General features: G+C 37.9%; 3 protein-coding genes and 1 long non-coding RNA gene across 6 annotated transcripts in view; all 4 read right to left on the bottom strand.

The window, feature by feature from the left end:
- Nucleotides 1-531: 531 nt before the first annotated feature.
- LOC144516259 (protein FAM107B) lies at nucleotides 532-5,899 on the bottom strand. Its single transcript, XM_078247468.1, has 5 exons — nucleotides 5,400-5,899; nucleotides 4,131-4,173; nucleotides 1,440-1,626; nucleotides 1,202-1,358; nucleotides 532-636 (listed from the first exon to the last, which is right to left on the bottom strand). Exons 1-5 carry the CDS (start codon nucleotides 5,421-5,423, stop codon nucleotides 532-534), a joined length of 516 nt encoding a protein of 171 aa, XP_078103594.1. The 5' UTR covers nucleotides 5,424-5,899.
- A 486-nt stretch (nucleotides 5,900-6,385) lies between these two features.
- On the bottom strand, nucleotides 6,386-8,623 carry LOC144516258 (protein FAM3C). The gene is made up of 9 exons (XM_078247467.1): nucleotides 8,424-8,623; nucleotides 8,241-8,336; nucleotides 8,110-8,151; nucleotides 7,876-7,999; nucleotides 7,734-7,792; nucleotides 7,348-7,398; nucleotides 7,163-7,247; nucleotides 6,955-7,081; nucleotides 6,386-6,836 (listed from the first exon to the last, which is right to left on the bottom strand). The coding sequence occupies exons 1-9, from the start codon at nucleotides 8,434-8,436 to the stop codon at nucleotides 6,732-6,734; spliced, it is 702 nt and encodes a 233-aa protein (XP_078103593.1). The 5' UTR covers nucleotides 8,437-8,623; the 3' UTR covers nucleotides 6,386-6,731.
- Nucleotides 8,624-10,213: 1,590 nt separating this feature from the next.
- LOC144516942 (uncharacterized) lies at nucleotides 10,214-14,618 on the bottom strand. Of its 2 annotated transcripts, XR_013501886.1 has the most exons (5): nucleotides 14,408-14,618; nucleotides 13,162-13,268; nucleotides 12,953-13,064; nucleotides 12,681-12,824; nucleotides 10,214-11,730 (listed from the first exon to the last, which is right to left on the bottom strand). It is a non-coding gene; the product is annotated as an uncharacterized LOC144516942 (long non-coding RNA). The 2 variants fall into 2 exon arrangements; XR_013501885.1 differs by lacking the exon at nucleotides 10,214-11,730 and having other exon boundaries at nucleotides 12,260-12,824.
- A 1,551-nt stretch (nucleotides 14,619-16,169) lies between these two features.
- Nucleotides 16,170-16,358, bottom strand: part of cfap20dc (CFAP20 domain containing) — a 38,207-nt gene continuing 38,018 nt past the window's right edge. For both annotated transcript variants that reach the window (XM_078247464.1, XM_078247465.1), the window contains exon 17: nucleotides 16,170-16,288. In XM_078247464.1, the coding sequence (XP_078103590.1) occupies nucleotides 16,170-16,288 (119 nt within the window). The remainder of the gene's footprint in view (nucleotides 16,289-16,358) is intronic.

The following is a 16,358-nucleotide window of genomic DNA, read 5'->3' as shown; positions in this document are numbered from 1 at the left end:
CATATAATTACAGACACATAGAAAATGTGTAATAAAATAGTAACACTTATTACGGTGTGAATTCTGTTTGCATTTTTAGGAAAGAAAATAGAATGGGGCATGATACATGTACAGCTGCTGTATACATCATCCAAGACACATTCAGCTGGGATCACTGTCTATATCATGACCCAGCAGTCTAATTCAGCCATGTAGACTTTATGGTGTAACTCAAGCTGAATCATGAATTTATTTTTCATACATGCACACTTTGATTTCTAACTGACTGCTCCTTTAAACTCTTGCACCTTTGCTCAGCTAATCACTGGGACGATTGGCTGCCAAATGTCTTACTTCACATTATCTGATTGTTGTTTTCATTATGACTGCTGAATATCTGTATATTTGTCTATATTTGTTGTGCAGTTTTTTGTGTTTTTTTTGTGTTTTTTTTAAAGCCCTCATAAGATCAGTCTCTCCGCCCAATCATTTATTGCCAACGGTCCATTGTGCTGACACAAAACATGCACATACAATCACAAATCATAATTGTCACACTTCTTTTCCTCCTACATCTAACACTGCAGTTCTTCTCAGCCTCTCTTTGACTCGGAGGAACTCTGGCCCCTCTCGCTGTTGTCCTTTGTCTCTCTCGAGCTGTGAAGAAAATGTAAAAATAAATAAAAATATACCAAAACAAATGTGGAGCTCAGATGTGTAGCCAAGGTAAACAAGCCCCATTTTCACAATATATTTTACGAATGTCTGGGTTTGGAGCTAATTTCCTAAAAGTAAAGGCCTGGAAGATCCACACAATCCATAGTTCTTAAACACAGGCAAATATTTATAAATGGTTGGAAATAAAAAAATCTATATCTTTATGTGCTGTCTTTTAGTTCATATAACTACAACATTCAGAAGATCAATGTTTTTTTTTCTTTTCTTGTAGGAACCCAGACAGGACAGCAGTGTCTGAAACTAAGTCTACACTGCCCTCCACTGGTTGACTGCAGAACCACATGATGCTCCACACAGACCACCAATGTCAATCTTCTGTGAGCATTTTTATATGACAGTGTATGATATGATCTATGATAGTAATGTATGCTTTCAGAATAGATCATTTCATTTAATATCAACCACCATGATGATTTTTGAGTCAGATCATGTGACAAGATCCTTTGTGAAAAAAATGTTAAAAAAGAGCATGCGCTCTGCAAACCTTTTCTAGCCTCTGATGTCTTTTCAACAGTTCCTGATGAAGTGGTGATCTGTTCTTCTTTGCCTCTTCCTGATCCCTGCTCGCCTTCATCCTTTGGTCCCATCTCCTCTTTTCTAAAGCCTTCTGGAGTTCAGTCTTTCCTTCTTGAGACACTCTCCTGACAGGAACACAGAAGGACTTTAAATAAACAATGAAAGGGAAGTGCGGCTGTTTACGAGTGTCTGTGTGTCTTTCCAACCTCTTGTGGGTCATCCGCAGTTCTTTGTGGAGCTCCTGGTGGCTCTTGGAGGCCGTTACAGGATTGAGAGGTTTTTGCGGTCTGATGAGATTACTGCTCTCCTCCACACTCTGTAGTTGGGACGGAGGAGCCTGAGGCTTCGAGTGTCGGTCTTGCTGTTCAATTTGGTGTGTCTGCATTACTGAGGCTAAAGAAAAAAACATTAAGTATTCATCATTCTTACAAGTTAAACCATTACAGCTGGATAAGTTTCAGTATTATTAATATTTACTGCAGCATCTTTAAGTGACTCTGCAGAAAGATAACGGACACAATCCACCTCTGACACCAGAGACCATATTTGAACAGAGACAGCAGTTAAGACAACCCCCCATAACTCATCATCTCCTTGACAACTAAGCAAACTCCATCAGTTTATGATTGACATCAGATGCAGCTGAACGCTACAAAAAATGTCCAGTAAATCGACCCTGAGCTAACCATTTTTAGCCAAACTGCTATTTCCGAGGTCAATATAAACGTCAAGGTCAAGATTATTATTATTTTTTATTTTGGAGTACTCTTATTTGGCAGTATCTTAATCATGGGCATATGGTGGAGTGGTAGTACAAATGTTGCTGCTGACTAAAACATGCTTTTTTTTCTGACTGAGAAAAAGTTCACATGAATTAACAGGGAGGTACACTCAGCAAAGCTGTCTTCTATGCAGGTATTTACAGTGTCCTCCCTGATATTGAGACCTTTGGAAGTATGGATGACATGAATTTTGCACATTACAAACTGCAGCCTCAAATAGACTTGAAATGACCTGAGAACCTTGGTGTACCATATACAGAAGCAAAAAAGAACAGAAGTGCAGTTTCAGTGAGTAGTGTCCAAACAAACTACAGTGACCTTGATAAAAATGACTCCGTGGCAATCTTTTGGGAGCACCTTGGACCTTAGAAACCGGAAGGTTGTAGGTTCAAGTGCAGCATGGCCCAGTTAGTGTGGACTGGTGGAGAGATGCCCCTGAGCACTGCTTGGGATGCCTGCTATGCGGCAGACCATCACAACATTTCTCCACAATTATCAATGCATGTCTATAGGTCGTGTGTATATTTTGGGACTAATAAATGTCAGGTGTGTTTAGATCCTAATATTCCACTATTAATAATTAGAATAATAGTCCAATCAGAAAAAAAATGCCCCATGCAACCACCTCAATCGAAAGAGACTGGCCCCATCCAGTGTGATCGGAAGGAGTTTTCGGTTTAAGAGGGGTTGTGTAAATTTTGGTTGATTAATTCAAAAGGAAAATATTAGCGCCTAACTAATAATAACAACTAATGTAAACTCTTCATACAGTCGTTTCTCTCTGGTTGGAATAAATATATTCTTTCATGCTTGTACCACGTGGATAATAAGGTGACATTGCTTCCTGGAGGGACAGAAACATGGCGGTAAAACAAAACTGGTCTGTGGCTGATATAACTTAAAATATGTGAGGTTTATTGCGCCTCGTTGATCGAAATGCTCAAATAAACGAGTTTTGGAAAAGATGAACAAACCCGGAATCCAGCGAACCAAATAAAGTTAAAAACTTCTTCTTCTTCTTCAGGTATATCTGCAGCAGATTAGATGCTTCACCTTGGGCGGGACCACTCTGTTCAAATAAAAGAAGTTATGTTCTGATTAAATGTTTTGAGGCATGTAAACGCACAACTTATCAGATCACTTTATTTAGCGTCCATGTAATCAATTAAGTTGGAAGCTCTAATCAGAATGATTTCAATCGGGTTGAAAAAATATTGTCGCAGCTAGTTACAGAGCATAATCTGTGGAACGTTTGCTAACATTAGCAAACATTAGCCACCAAAAGCTGCTGGTCATACCAGACCTAGTTTATATCCACAACATTCCACTTCTGGGCCGGATGTCTGGTACCTTCCACTTTCTTTGTGTTTTTTACGAGGACTATGGTTAACTGGTCCTCAGATCTCTGCAGGGTAAATCCAGACAGCTAGCTAGACTATCTGTCCAATCTGAGTTTTCTGTTGCATGACTAAAACAACCTTTGAATGTACACGTTTCACCAAAATAAGTTCCTTTCCGAGGCTATTTTGCAGCGGCGCCGTGGCTCCGTCCGGCACTGAGCGCCGCCTATGATGATTGTGATTGGTTTAAAGAAAATGCCAATAAACCAGAGCACGTTTTTCTCCCATCCCGGAATGCTGTGTGGACTAGACAGACCCTCCTTCGCAGCGCTGTGGAGGAAGGTCTGGCAAAGCGAGACTATACCAGACCAAGTAATGCTGTAGCAACAACCCCTGTGAGTGTTTTTAAATTCACAAGGGTGTGTGTTTTGTTGCTTATGGATTCATCTATTAATCTGTAAAAGAAAGATTGTGATTTTTTCTTCCTTTAAAACAAAGTCGTGCTTTAAAACACATTTTACAGACTTGAATGTTGAATGTCACAGGCAAATGGTTTATTGACAGGTACATAACAGTCAATTGACTTAACAAATTCTGGCTGACCCTTTACTCTTTAATGACAGAATCAATGACAATGCTTCTGCAGCAAATACAACTGTGACCACATGTGCTACCTCTGCACAGTTTCTTTCCTGAGTCACACAAAACACACAAAAACTGTCAAACAGCTTACCCCCCGCCTTGTTAGGATTATAACGATAGATACATTTCTCACCAGACCCGTTCAGGTGTGTCTCTGTAGAATGTTGGAGATCTCTCTGTCAACAGAAAAAGTCATTGACATGTCAAATAGAATAGAATATATCTCATAGCTATAACCAACTTATCACTATCTATACTGTTTTATTTTCAAAATATAAGTGTGTAGGAGTAGTGTGACACACATGGTGACACACAATAGCACTCCATATAAATCTCTCAGTCGGGTCACCAACGCAGTTTCTGGCAAATGGCAGCAAGCAACACAAAGCAGTATTATGATGCTGACAGACAAATGAAGTGTCAGCTGTCCAGTGAAGCGAGTGCCCTTACTGGTGAGGTAGAGGGCTGCCACCTCATTAATGACAAGGATCAAACAAAACACATTTTGATTCCCACTGAGATTCTCATTTGCTGGAGTTTGAGCAGAATTAATAGTTGAGACAGGAATTATTCCCACCGTGGGACTCAGACTGGACTGCTGCATGAAGTGATTCTTTCTGATTTTGTTGTTTGATGAACACTTGCATTTAGAAAAAAATGTGGCAGACTATACTTTTGCTCTGAGCACCATCAGTTACAGTTACATTGATCAATGTTACATAATGTTTGTTGTATAGCCTTGGCATTAGTTGCAATTCAGCTGCATCATGTCTGGGCATATACAGACCCAAAACAAATGTAGTAGCATCGCGTAATGTCTTCAAAGACCTGCATTCAATATTTAAACCAAGTAAAGTTTAAACAAAATGACAGTAAATCATCAGACTGTGGACAAAGTACAATCTAGAGAGGTATTTTAATGACGGCTCTGCTGCTGGATGCGGTTTGGTTGATGAGGGAAGAGTCATGCTGTTTGGCTCAAGCTCAGACAGTGGATATTGTGTGGAAAAGAATTAATTGGATATGACGGGGTAAACACTCTCCTGGCAAGGATTATTCATTGGATAAAGACCTGTGTTTGGTTCAAGCACTTCAGCTGTAGTTGAAAAATAAAAAGGTAGAGATAACAGTGACAGACAAACACTGAAAACTATAAAGTTCTGCCAAAACAAAAGCTTAAATGTGATCAAGAATAGACACTGTATTTATCACTTATGACACAGAACACACCCTGCAACAGTTGGGTTTTTTATTCTCTTCCAGTCTCTTAACTCATTCTCAAACACACAATGCATGCCAATAAAGTATTTTTGCTACATAGATGCTTCTGCTGGGTTATCTTAATGCTACTTGTGTTATGCATCACAGAGAAATACAGAAGAATACAAATCAACCAATTTACCTTCTTTCCATGGGTGACTCCCATGTCCTCAGTATGAATCCAGCTTTAGTTTCTGCACACAAACACCTCCTGGGCTCACAGTGGACAGAGTTGCAATAATAATTTGAGGTTACCCTCTCTCTCTCTCTCTCTCTCTCTCTCTCTCTCCTCCAGCAGCCAAGAACACCAGAGTGAGGGAACTGTTCTGTGTTTGGACCAATGATTCTCCCAGGGAAGCAGCAACCAAGTGGAAGGCATACTCTGGAGAACAGGCCAAAAGTGCTGGAATAATATTTAGTGCACAGCAGTGGTAGAAGGTAACTAAGTACATACACTCAAGTACTACATATAAAGTACACTGCGTTGTTAAAAAAGGTGGTTGGTTCCCAACCTTTTTGCTTTGTGACCCCTTATAAAAGTGTTGCGTTTACAGTCACTGCTCAAGACCCAGAGATGTCAAATGATCAAATATTTCACAAAAAAAACAAAAGCTTTGTTAAAAAGTGCAAAAAACTCTTGTGACTCTTTGGAGGGGGCCCAACCCAAACCAGTAAACTGAACTACTGAACTGTAAATACTTCAGTATTTTTACTTAAGTAGGATTTTGAATGCAGGAGTAATACTTGCAACAGAGTGTTTTTACACGGTTTTATCTGTGCTTTTACTAAGGTAAAGGTTTTGAGTACTTCTGGTACTGAAATGAAATAATATCCAACAAATGTGCTACAAATGGAAAGTAAAGAAAAAAGTGAGAAATATGAGATAAAAGAGGGCAGATCGCAAACACTTGAGCATATGGTCTTCAATGATAATTAAATGATACATGATCCTCCACCTACCTGGAAGCAGAATATTGTTGGTTTTATCCCCGAGGGACAAAACCGTTGACATATTCCATAGTCCAGCAACAATAGTTGCCTAAGTCAATGTGTCAAATGTTTCCATTTATTTCAATTCTTTAAACGTTGTTTTTACATTTTCTATTAGGCTACTATTAACAGCACTAGCCCGGTCCAGTCAATTTTATTTATATAGCCCAGAATCACAAATGACAAACTTGCCTCAGACGTCTTTACATTCTGTAAAAAATCCTTAAACCCTTGATTTGGGATGAAGAAAAACTCAAGGACATTTTAGGAAGAGCAACAGAAGAAGGAACCATCTTCCAGGATGAACAGACAGCAGTAGTAAAACTACAAAGTAGAGTAACATAGACATATCATTTTAGATAAATATTAAGTCCAAGAAGATAAGTTCTGAGTTTCAGAAAGAGTGTAAAACTATTGAGACTGTCGTCACTTTTCCAGAGAAGTCTTAAATAAGTTGTATTCTCCTCTTCATCACAAACTTCTTTTAAGGTTTATGTCCATCACTTTGGGTCCTTGGTAAACAGCCGCCCACCTCCACCATCTCCGGCCATCTTTCATAAATGTTGGCTTTCTCATCATTAACAGCATGCTGACAGGTGAACAGGGAAGAAGACATTTGTATTGCCATCAATTATTTTGCTTTTTAACTTTTAGCGTATTTTAAAATAGATGGTCTTTTCTGACACAAATAGAACAGGCTCACTCACCTTCTCAAAGAGGCTTCTGTTTTCTGTCCCTGCTCTTCCAGCAAACACCCAATTATCTCTGTGTTTTACAGACTTGATCAAAGTGCTTCCCATTCCGACGAACACCTCCATCATTTCTTTTGTCATTCTGCCACAGAGTAGTAAAAAGGGGTCATGCTGTGTGATACAAAATCATTGTTGCTGTTGAATCATTGAGATTTGGACTTACTTTGTTGCCACATCATCAAACGAGGCCACTAAGACAATCATTCCAGGTTTTATCGCCTTCAGGTACGCCAGGATGTCTTCTGGGTCTTTTGTTAGAGTAATTAAAAACAACAATAAACAACAGCAACATCATGTTAAGGTTTCAATAAACCTTTACATTGAAAACAAGATTAAAAAAGCTCTTACTTCCAATTTTCATATTAAGGTAGCCACATTTTTCAATGATTCCATTTTCACCTGAGGTGGGGAAAAAACAACAACAAACAACATAACATTTGGTTATCAACAACTGACCAAAAAGATTGAGTTTTTCAATTGTTATCAAAGTCAAGAGGTTAAAATGTTCCTTTTTATGAGCACGTTAAGTACATTTCCCCCATTTCACCTGCTGATGAAGATCATGTCATATGATCGAAAGCTCCAGAACGGCTAATTAATGGACCTTTAGGTGAGATTGTTCTAACAGCTGCTGTATCCAAGTTCAAAACTGTTAACAATTAGAATCTTTAACAGAAAATTTAAATGACTAACAGTACACTACTAAACATCTGTCAGAGAGCATGTTTACTCACCGTTTAGCACCACAATGTTCAGTCCCGGTCCCACATTATTCAACACATGGCTCATAATGCTGTTGAGATACCAATAAGGGTGAGTTTCGCACAGTCACACACAGTTCCGTCCAATTCAGGTACTACCATATCAAATACACACATTTTACCATCAAAACAGATCTTTGGTCCAACAACATCAGCTGCTCCACTGCTGATGTGTAAAGCAAAATGGTCAGGTGGACAGACTCTGGAGAGGCTGCATTTTGGCTCAGGTGTTGTTGTAGCTGAAATTGCAGATAGAAAAGTACTTCTGATCTGGCAGGAAGTCACACATACAGTAAATGTGGAAGTCATGTAATGTTAGAAAGATGACTTCTGTCATGATTTAATTTACCTGTTTTGGATTTCAGTGTGATTTGATCTATGACATTAAACCCTGAAATAAAAGAATTAAGTTGTGGCAAATAGTTAGAGTTAGAAGAGGTAGCTCAGGAGTTATGATGTAATAAGTAGAAATGAGCTCACCAAGAATATGTCTTGCTTTCTCCTGTACATCGAATGATTTGATGGCGATTAGCCAGGTTATGAGGACGACAATTGTAACAGCAAGGCGCAAAACAGCTGTCAACCACAAAGAATAGATACAGTATGAAGTTTGGCAGACATACAACCAAAACTAACTGTTTTTGAAATAAAGTGAAATCTCACCTTGACATCTCATATCTGCAATAAATCAGAGAGCTTTCAGTTCCTGAAAGGAAGAGCTGATACCTTTGAATTGAAGTATTTCCTATCAACAAGAAGTATTGTAGACACAAAAGAGCTTTGGTGCCATCTCATCTGTGAACACACTACCAGATAATTCATACAACCATGCCTTGAGGGTACTTAATTATACAAAAAAAGAATTGTCAGCTCCTCCTTCTTGTGCTACATACAAACCAGGATGCGGCATTACACACACACACCCACTGAGAGCTAGATGATCAAGTTTCTCTCTTTTACAATGTCAAATATGGGACAGTGTCAGCAGTAACAGATACTGTTACTGCAAACAGCAGCTTGTGTTTAGCTGTTTTGCAAACAAGCATCTGAAACCTGGAGAGGGAATGACACAAAGAGGAGAAGAAGAAAAAAAGGCCGCAATCTTCATATTTCCAGTTGGATACGTAAATATTTTTTTTTTAAAGAATCCCTGGGAAATTTATAATTTTTCTATTTGTATGTAAATTTTAGTAAATGCCATGTGATGAGTGGTATAAAGCTGCTGATATATAAAAAAATGTTACAGCCTGTAGAATAAAGAAACTCACTAAAAGCAAATAAATAAGCATGAAATAGGCACAAACACAAAATCTAAAAATATACTAACAGAAGATTAAAAAAAACAATATATATTTACAAAACAACATTTAGCCTTATTTTAACCAGGTAAATGACACTGAGATTGAAACTTGTTTTTCAAAAAAACCTGGCAAAGAAGAGTTAGAGTTATTACAATAAACACAACATAAATAGGCCAATATGGTGTATTTGTAAAGGCATTAAAGTCCATTTTTTGATGGATGGATTACACTGTTTGCACAATAATTAGTCATCACAGACATTCAAAATGGTGAAAGGCATGATAATCCCAGAGGCCAAGCCCTTGTGTCAGTAAGCATTTGCCCTGCTGATCCCTGAACAATAGCTGAGTTCAAGTTTTCACCTGGCTTGAGGGGTCCAAATGCAAATAGCATTTCCCTGCAGGCAGTAATGAACTGGTGTTATGACTGGTATTAAAAGTTACTGTGGCCAGATCATAATAAGGTCATAATTTATCCATCAAGAAACAGTTGGGTAGCTGATTATGGAAATAAAGCCTCTGCTTAGCCATATGTTGACAAATGAACCACAAACATACAGATGGCTTAAAAAGAAAAAAAACAAAGAAAATGTATTCAGTAGAACTGCTTCGGTGCACCACATGAGCATAAAACAAACTGAAATAGTAAAGTATCAAAAACAGATTTTGAAACAGGGCTCAAAATGGTGGCACCATAAACCCCTTTACATTTTAATGTATATTCTTTAATTAAACTAATTTCCACACAGTGAAGGCTGGGCGAGAGCTGCCCAGTCAGTAGTCCATCTTTGAATAAAATAAATTCAGTTTCCTGAGAGAATTAAAGGACAAAACTTAAAAGCATGTATTGTATTTACAGTAAGTGTGCACACTTATGTGTGCATATTATACGCTGCTTAGAGATACAGTAAATGCCATGAAATATTTTCCTGTCTGACACCTAAAAACTCTTGTTAAAACTCTTCCCCTCATCCGCCCAAACCTTGCCACTGGCTACATGTTTGTAGTGGTATTGTAGTTCAAAATAGAGGGCTGATAGCGTTATTTAAGGGATGGTGTAATACTAAAGAGAACCAGCAGAGGGTCTATGTGTACCACTTTTTACCGATAAGACGACCATTATTCATTCAAAGAACCATATGACGGCATAACATTGTAGTAACAAATATCCATGTTTTATTTCTTTTGTGTAAACAGTATGCCTGTCCACAGGAATAATACAATATTTAAGTTTACGATTAAGCAGAGATGCTCTTCAGAAAAAGAGACAGAAAGAGTGGATTATGCAGGTTATGACAGAACAAGGACAATCCAAGCAGGTTGCAAACACATCAGCCAGTCCACAGGATGCATGTATTTAATAACCCATGTTTCTCAAATGTACACCAGAATTTTAAACGTATATGCATACCATCATCAGTAACTGTAGAGCGAACCCTTTCATGAGATGTTTGCAAAATCTGCAGTAATACATGAACTTTAAAGATTCAAAGATTGATTCCATTGCTTCATTCGTTGATCACAAAAACAAATTAAAAGATAAATCACAGTGAAGTGATTTGATATGAAAATGTCAGCAGCATTCTGTGACACTGATGTTCACATAGTTTGTGTAGCTGTTAAAAGAAATAACACCACTCAGCCTAGAAGTCCATTAAAGGGTTGGTGGACTCTGGACTCTACAGCAAATTTACTTAAAGTGAGTTAATGTCAGCATGAAAAGGGAAATATATTTCAAAGTGAACAGGCCAACTGGTAGATAATTTAGTGTGACTATGTTTAGCTGCAAGTCAACTAGGCTGTTTGAAATATCTGAAATGTCAAATCTCCATGTGATGCAACTGCTGATTTCATCACTGGATGATAATATTGAATGAATAAAAAGGTGTCCATTCTTTATAATGCAACATCTGCCAATTCTTTGCATTCGTTACATTGCCAGTGAAATAATGCTGCGAAAATATGAATTTGAGGCATATTTAACCACATTTAAGCAAACTATCTTGTTCTTATTCTTTAATCTCATGTGAATTAATGTGCCAATAATATCAAATAGCAATAGTTTGTTTACATTTTGATTTGTAATTTTTAACTAGATATTGTAGACTTTATCATACAGGAATGAATCATGCATTTGCATTCCCATGTTATTTGGCAGAGCATTTTATATAGACTCGCATTGCCAGACCTATCACCACAGAGCTGTGGAGTAAGGTCTGGCTACACCACACGTACATTCTAGGAGTTGTTCGCATTTCTTTAAACCAATCATGATCGTCTTGGGTGGCGCTAAGCTCCGAATGCAGAGACGGTGGCTGGTCTCGGGAAGGAACTTGTTTTGGTGGAAAACGCCACATACCATATTAAATGAAGTTAACTGTTAACAATATACAGTAACGTGAGCTGTTTAAATTAGCTGGATACATGGTTAAACTTAATTTGCTCACTTACCAGTGTATCGCTGTGACTACTTTGTCCATAGCAAATCAGCCCCAAAACACCAGTAAGATAAACATATTCTTTGTAAATCTTTACAATCATTCCCCAAAAGAACCAAGCAGGTCTGCCTTGTTGCACGATGCAAATTTTCTTCAAAACTTGCCATTTTCAGCGTGTAGCTTTCTAGTTTAAAGGTTGTTGTTGTTTCCTGAAGCGAAAGGATTTTGAGAACTGCAACACACAGAGAGCAAAAGGTGAGGGGCATAGCCTGACATCCGGCGCGTTTCTCAGTTGGATCAGCCAAAGTAGTTTCCTTTTCACATAACCAGTCATTCGATTAAGGGGCATATAGGTTTGAGGGCAAAAAAAGTCAGAGATAGGCCTACTTTAAGTGAGACGTGAAACCCAGGGCAAAGAAAGTCCCACATTACAACTGCTCTCCAATCTTATTGCTGTCAGTGCAACAATTGTATCACCTCCTCTTTTCTCACAACTGGACAGTAAAAAGACGAGAAGAAGTTAGTAACTCTAACTGAAACTGTAAAAGTAATAGTATTGCACTTGCACAACATTTGGGGACTGCAGCAGAGGCTGAGATATCCTGACTTTTAGTCTTGATTATGTTGTAACAATTAATGCTGGATCCTGCAGTTCCCAAAATGTCAGTCTGTATCACGGCTAATATACATCAGGGTTATCCTGTCAGACTTAAGAAGCCCCTCCACTGTCACATTAGAAATTATACAACTGTTTTCATAGACTGAGTCAGACTTTGATGTTTAAAACTCCCAAGGATCTGGTTAACACATCAGTGTCAGTAATAATACAGATTAAACTCAATATTTCACAATAGGCATGAAGAAATAACACTCATAAGAATTCAAGTCACATGATGAATACAGATCCAGAAACATAAACCACACTACAGGTGTAATTAATTGATGAGTCAATTAGTCATCAGAACATTAAATCAACTATTTTACAACTGATTAATTGTTTAGGTTGTTCCTCAAGCAAAAACGCCAAACATTTGCTGGTTCCAGATTCTAAAATGTGAGAATTTGTTGCTTTTCTTCATCTTAAAATATATTAAATTGAAGATTTGCGGGTTGTTTGAACAAAACAACACATTTGAAGACATCATCATGGTTTGTAGGAAATTGTGATGGGTATTTGCTTACTGTCTTCTGTAGTTGTGTGGACCAAATGATTCATCTATCATGAAAATAAACATTAGCTGCAGCCCTAAAGCACATAATGAATCCACAAAAAACTCTTTTCCAGTCGGGCCGGCAGCAGAATCCCCGTCTTTATTCCAGAAGGTCCTGTCACGGGGAGAAAAAAAGTTACAAAATGACATGTGAAGTGATGAGGAAAGTTACAGCTGTGTCAGCTCATACGGTGGGGTGCACGACAGTGAAAGCTACAGTCAGGGAAGCCATGATGCACTGACCTCATCTGACTCCTCTCCCACTATGCAGGACCCCCTGTCGCCTTCCCCCTCTGTCACTGCTGAACCCTGATCCTCCATCCGCCTCAGCTGTGAGTATCTGTATGTCGCCTCACTGAAATAAAGTTATGTGACAGACCGGGGTGATGTGTTTTTACTGCACTCATTATTTTAAATAATCTTGTTAAGTCTTATTGATAAAGTCTGCTTACTTGACTGGGAAGCAGTATTTTCGGATGATCAATACAGCAGCAACTATTGCAGCCACAGACACGAAGATCACTGTTGCAATAATCCCGGGGTGAAGCCTTAACCCGGCCTCAAAAAAAGACAAATGAATCCAATAAGATCTAACAGTGGGGTAGTTAAACAGCCCATAAACCTAACAGCTCAGCTCATGATGTGTGCCTCAGATAAAAAAGGAAATACGGGCAGGAGATATGACAGCTGAACAGCGTGTGTGTTGTGGATCACACTGGTGTACAACCCAAAAGCTCAACAGCAGGGGTGTGAATCACGGGCCAAGCAGGAAAACTATTTTGACAATAAATGATCACTCACATCCGAACTGTGATCACTAGTAGCCAATATCTTTAAAGCCGGATGCATGCATAAATTCATAGTTAATGTTAGGAGTAGAGTGAGAACTTTAGTCTTTGTAGTGATAATTGGTATTCACACAGCCCAGAGTTTTCAATTAAACAAATAATCACATTCGAGGAAGTGTCAGATATGAAAAGCAATGAAACTAGAATGAGATATCACCACACTTGTAACATATTCACATCATTTTGTAATATCAATGTTTTTGGCCCGTGTCATTCCCTATGATACTTTATCTTTATTTAAGGTGCTAAATTGCAGTTGAAAGGCATCTTTCAATGCCAGATTTGTAGTTTTCTATAAAATTCATCAAGCATTATGCAGTCTGTGGAGAGACATCATGAACCAAAAGTCAGTTATACCTCTAATTATTACAGTACTTTTTTATGAATTTATATTTCACTTAGCATTATGGCAATGGAAGTGAAGTGAATATGGCAACCATTATGATTCCATACAGATCTGTAAAATAGTGAGTAGGCTACTGTGCAATAAAAGAGGATAGAGCCTAACAATGAGTGTATTTTTTCTCCACCGAAGTGCATCCATTTTAATACTACTATGATATTAGCCTGTGTTTGTTTCCTTAAATAACTAAATAAGGAAAACATTTCCATATTTCCACCTTCACATACTGTAGGTCTATATGTCAACACGTTTAAACAGCTTTCACGTTAAAGCCTAAAAATAGACACAGTTGTGGGCAGCATCTGCGAATTTAATGCCAAGCAACTGTGACACCACGATCATAATAACTTGTTTGTACTTTTGCATGTTCAAGGTTATATCTGCAAACCAATCCATGACCATTACAGTATTTACCGGATCTAATTTGCCATGTTATCACATATTTACCTGTTGTGATGATGACATCCTTGCGACTTTAGAGCCTGGTTAACCTACTTTCATTATGGAACAATAAAGCTCAGTGCATTATAGCCTATTTGATTAAAATCAAGTCCCAAATTGATGGACAATTTTAATAATTTAATACAAATGTTTTCTGTCTGACTGTAACCGTTCTTGGTCAAACACCATGGTTGTTCACTTCCTGGTTGCTCTCAACTCACCTGTTGGAAGTATTTCCACGCCCCCTTTCAAAAAACATCATGTGACTTTTTTTTTTTGTCACGTGACTTTATAACGCGCCATGTAGTTTCTACTGCACATAATACATATTTCAAATTTAAAAATACACTCTCAAGCCTCAAGTTCGACTATTTTTCAGAAAAATGAGCCCATTTCAAAATAATAATACATTTCTACAGTGAGTCAGGCATTAGAAGATAAGGGATATAATGTTTAAAATGCAACATTGTGAAACATATGACCGGTGCTTAAAGAAGAAGAAGACATACTGTATTGAACCCCAGGGGGGAAATTACATTTAAATACAGCATTGGTCCTCCTCAAGGCACAATTTCTAGAACCATTTTATGGTGGCATCTAAGTATATTCAAATGTTCAAATTTGTTTGTAAATGGTTGATATATATGTCCAAGTTCTTGTTTTGGTAAGTCTGGCTATTACTGATTGGAATAACAGTTTGATGTTGAATACTACACATAAACTGTGTGAAAAGTGTTTCTGACACATTTCATGTAATGTAATTGTGTATACTGTCCATCTATCAGTATTTGACAAAAAGATTGCCCTCTGACCTGGGCCCCATATGCTGGCTGAACCAACTGAATGGTCGGTCACTGATCCCAGTTGGGGCTATTGTTTGATTAAAACTACTCTGAATTACAATGTGATGGATGAATATTAGTTTTCCTCTTTTCATTTCATTTTTTGGCTGTTACTGTGAGGCGACAATTCATTTCAGGCTGAAAATGATGAATCAATATGTGTCAGCTGCTCATCAGGTGTGATCAGTGTTTTGGCAAGACTGATGAAAAGACCTGCCAGCCCGTCTGTTGTTACTGCTGGTTACTTAAAAAAAACCTGAATGTGAATACAATTATTACAACAAGGGATACTCGTTAACTTTGGCAAATTTTACAAATACATTCAAAATAAAGAATCTTTTATATGTTTTGCTTGTTGTTGGGCTAAGTACTGTACAAGCTCTGTCCAACCAGGACACTTTGAATAAAATCCACACATGAAATCAGCAACACGTCACTTCAGTTCATGTTTAATTCAAACAATATATACACACATAAATATATTTTGGATATCTGTTTTTAACAAATTATGATAAAGAACAAAATTACCTTTTCTGTAATACTAACATACAGGAAAGAAATAAATTTCAGAAATCATCTTGGTAAAAAAGAAGCTCCAGGATGTTCTTTCAAAAGGCTTACATGTTAATTTGCTAGCCAAAACTTCTGAAAAGACGCTTTCTACCAGATGTGCTGAATGGGCAACTACTCAATTTCTTGCAAAGAGCATGTATCTGATTTATTGAGTTCCACTCCCTTACACGCTAACATGACTATTCATGGAGACACAAAGCCCCTGTTAGTTTCTCAGAAACAAAAGCAGCAACATGGAAAGATTTTTGTGAATGGGGTTTTCATTGCTAAACAATAAGCTAGGCATCAAAAAGATTGATGGCGCCATTCATCCCCTGTCTGATTCATTAATTTAGATTCTCTTAAGCATTGAGTCAAGCTAGTTCATAGTATTTCCCCGTCTTTGGGTCGAAATAGCAGTTCAGGCATGGATCATAGAGCAGATTCAAATACTCATCCTCCTTCTCCTCTTCATTCACCGACTCATCCCGTCCTGTAATAATGCAAGAAGATCACCTGCAACACTTGATAGTAATTGTTCTAAACCTACATTGAAGTGCAAC

Source organism: Sander vitreus, chromosome 4, assembly GCF_031162955.1.
Source record: "Sander vitreus isolate 19-12246 chromosome 4, sanVit1, whole genome shotgun sequence".
Lineage (NCBI taxonomy): Eukaryota > Metazoa > Chordata > Actinopteri > Perciformes > Percidae > Sander > Sander vitreus.
The sequence above is the reverse complement of the archived record's forward strand: the minus strand, read 5'-3'. Positions and strand labels throughout refer to the sequence as shown.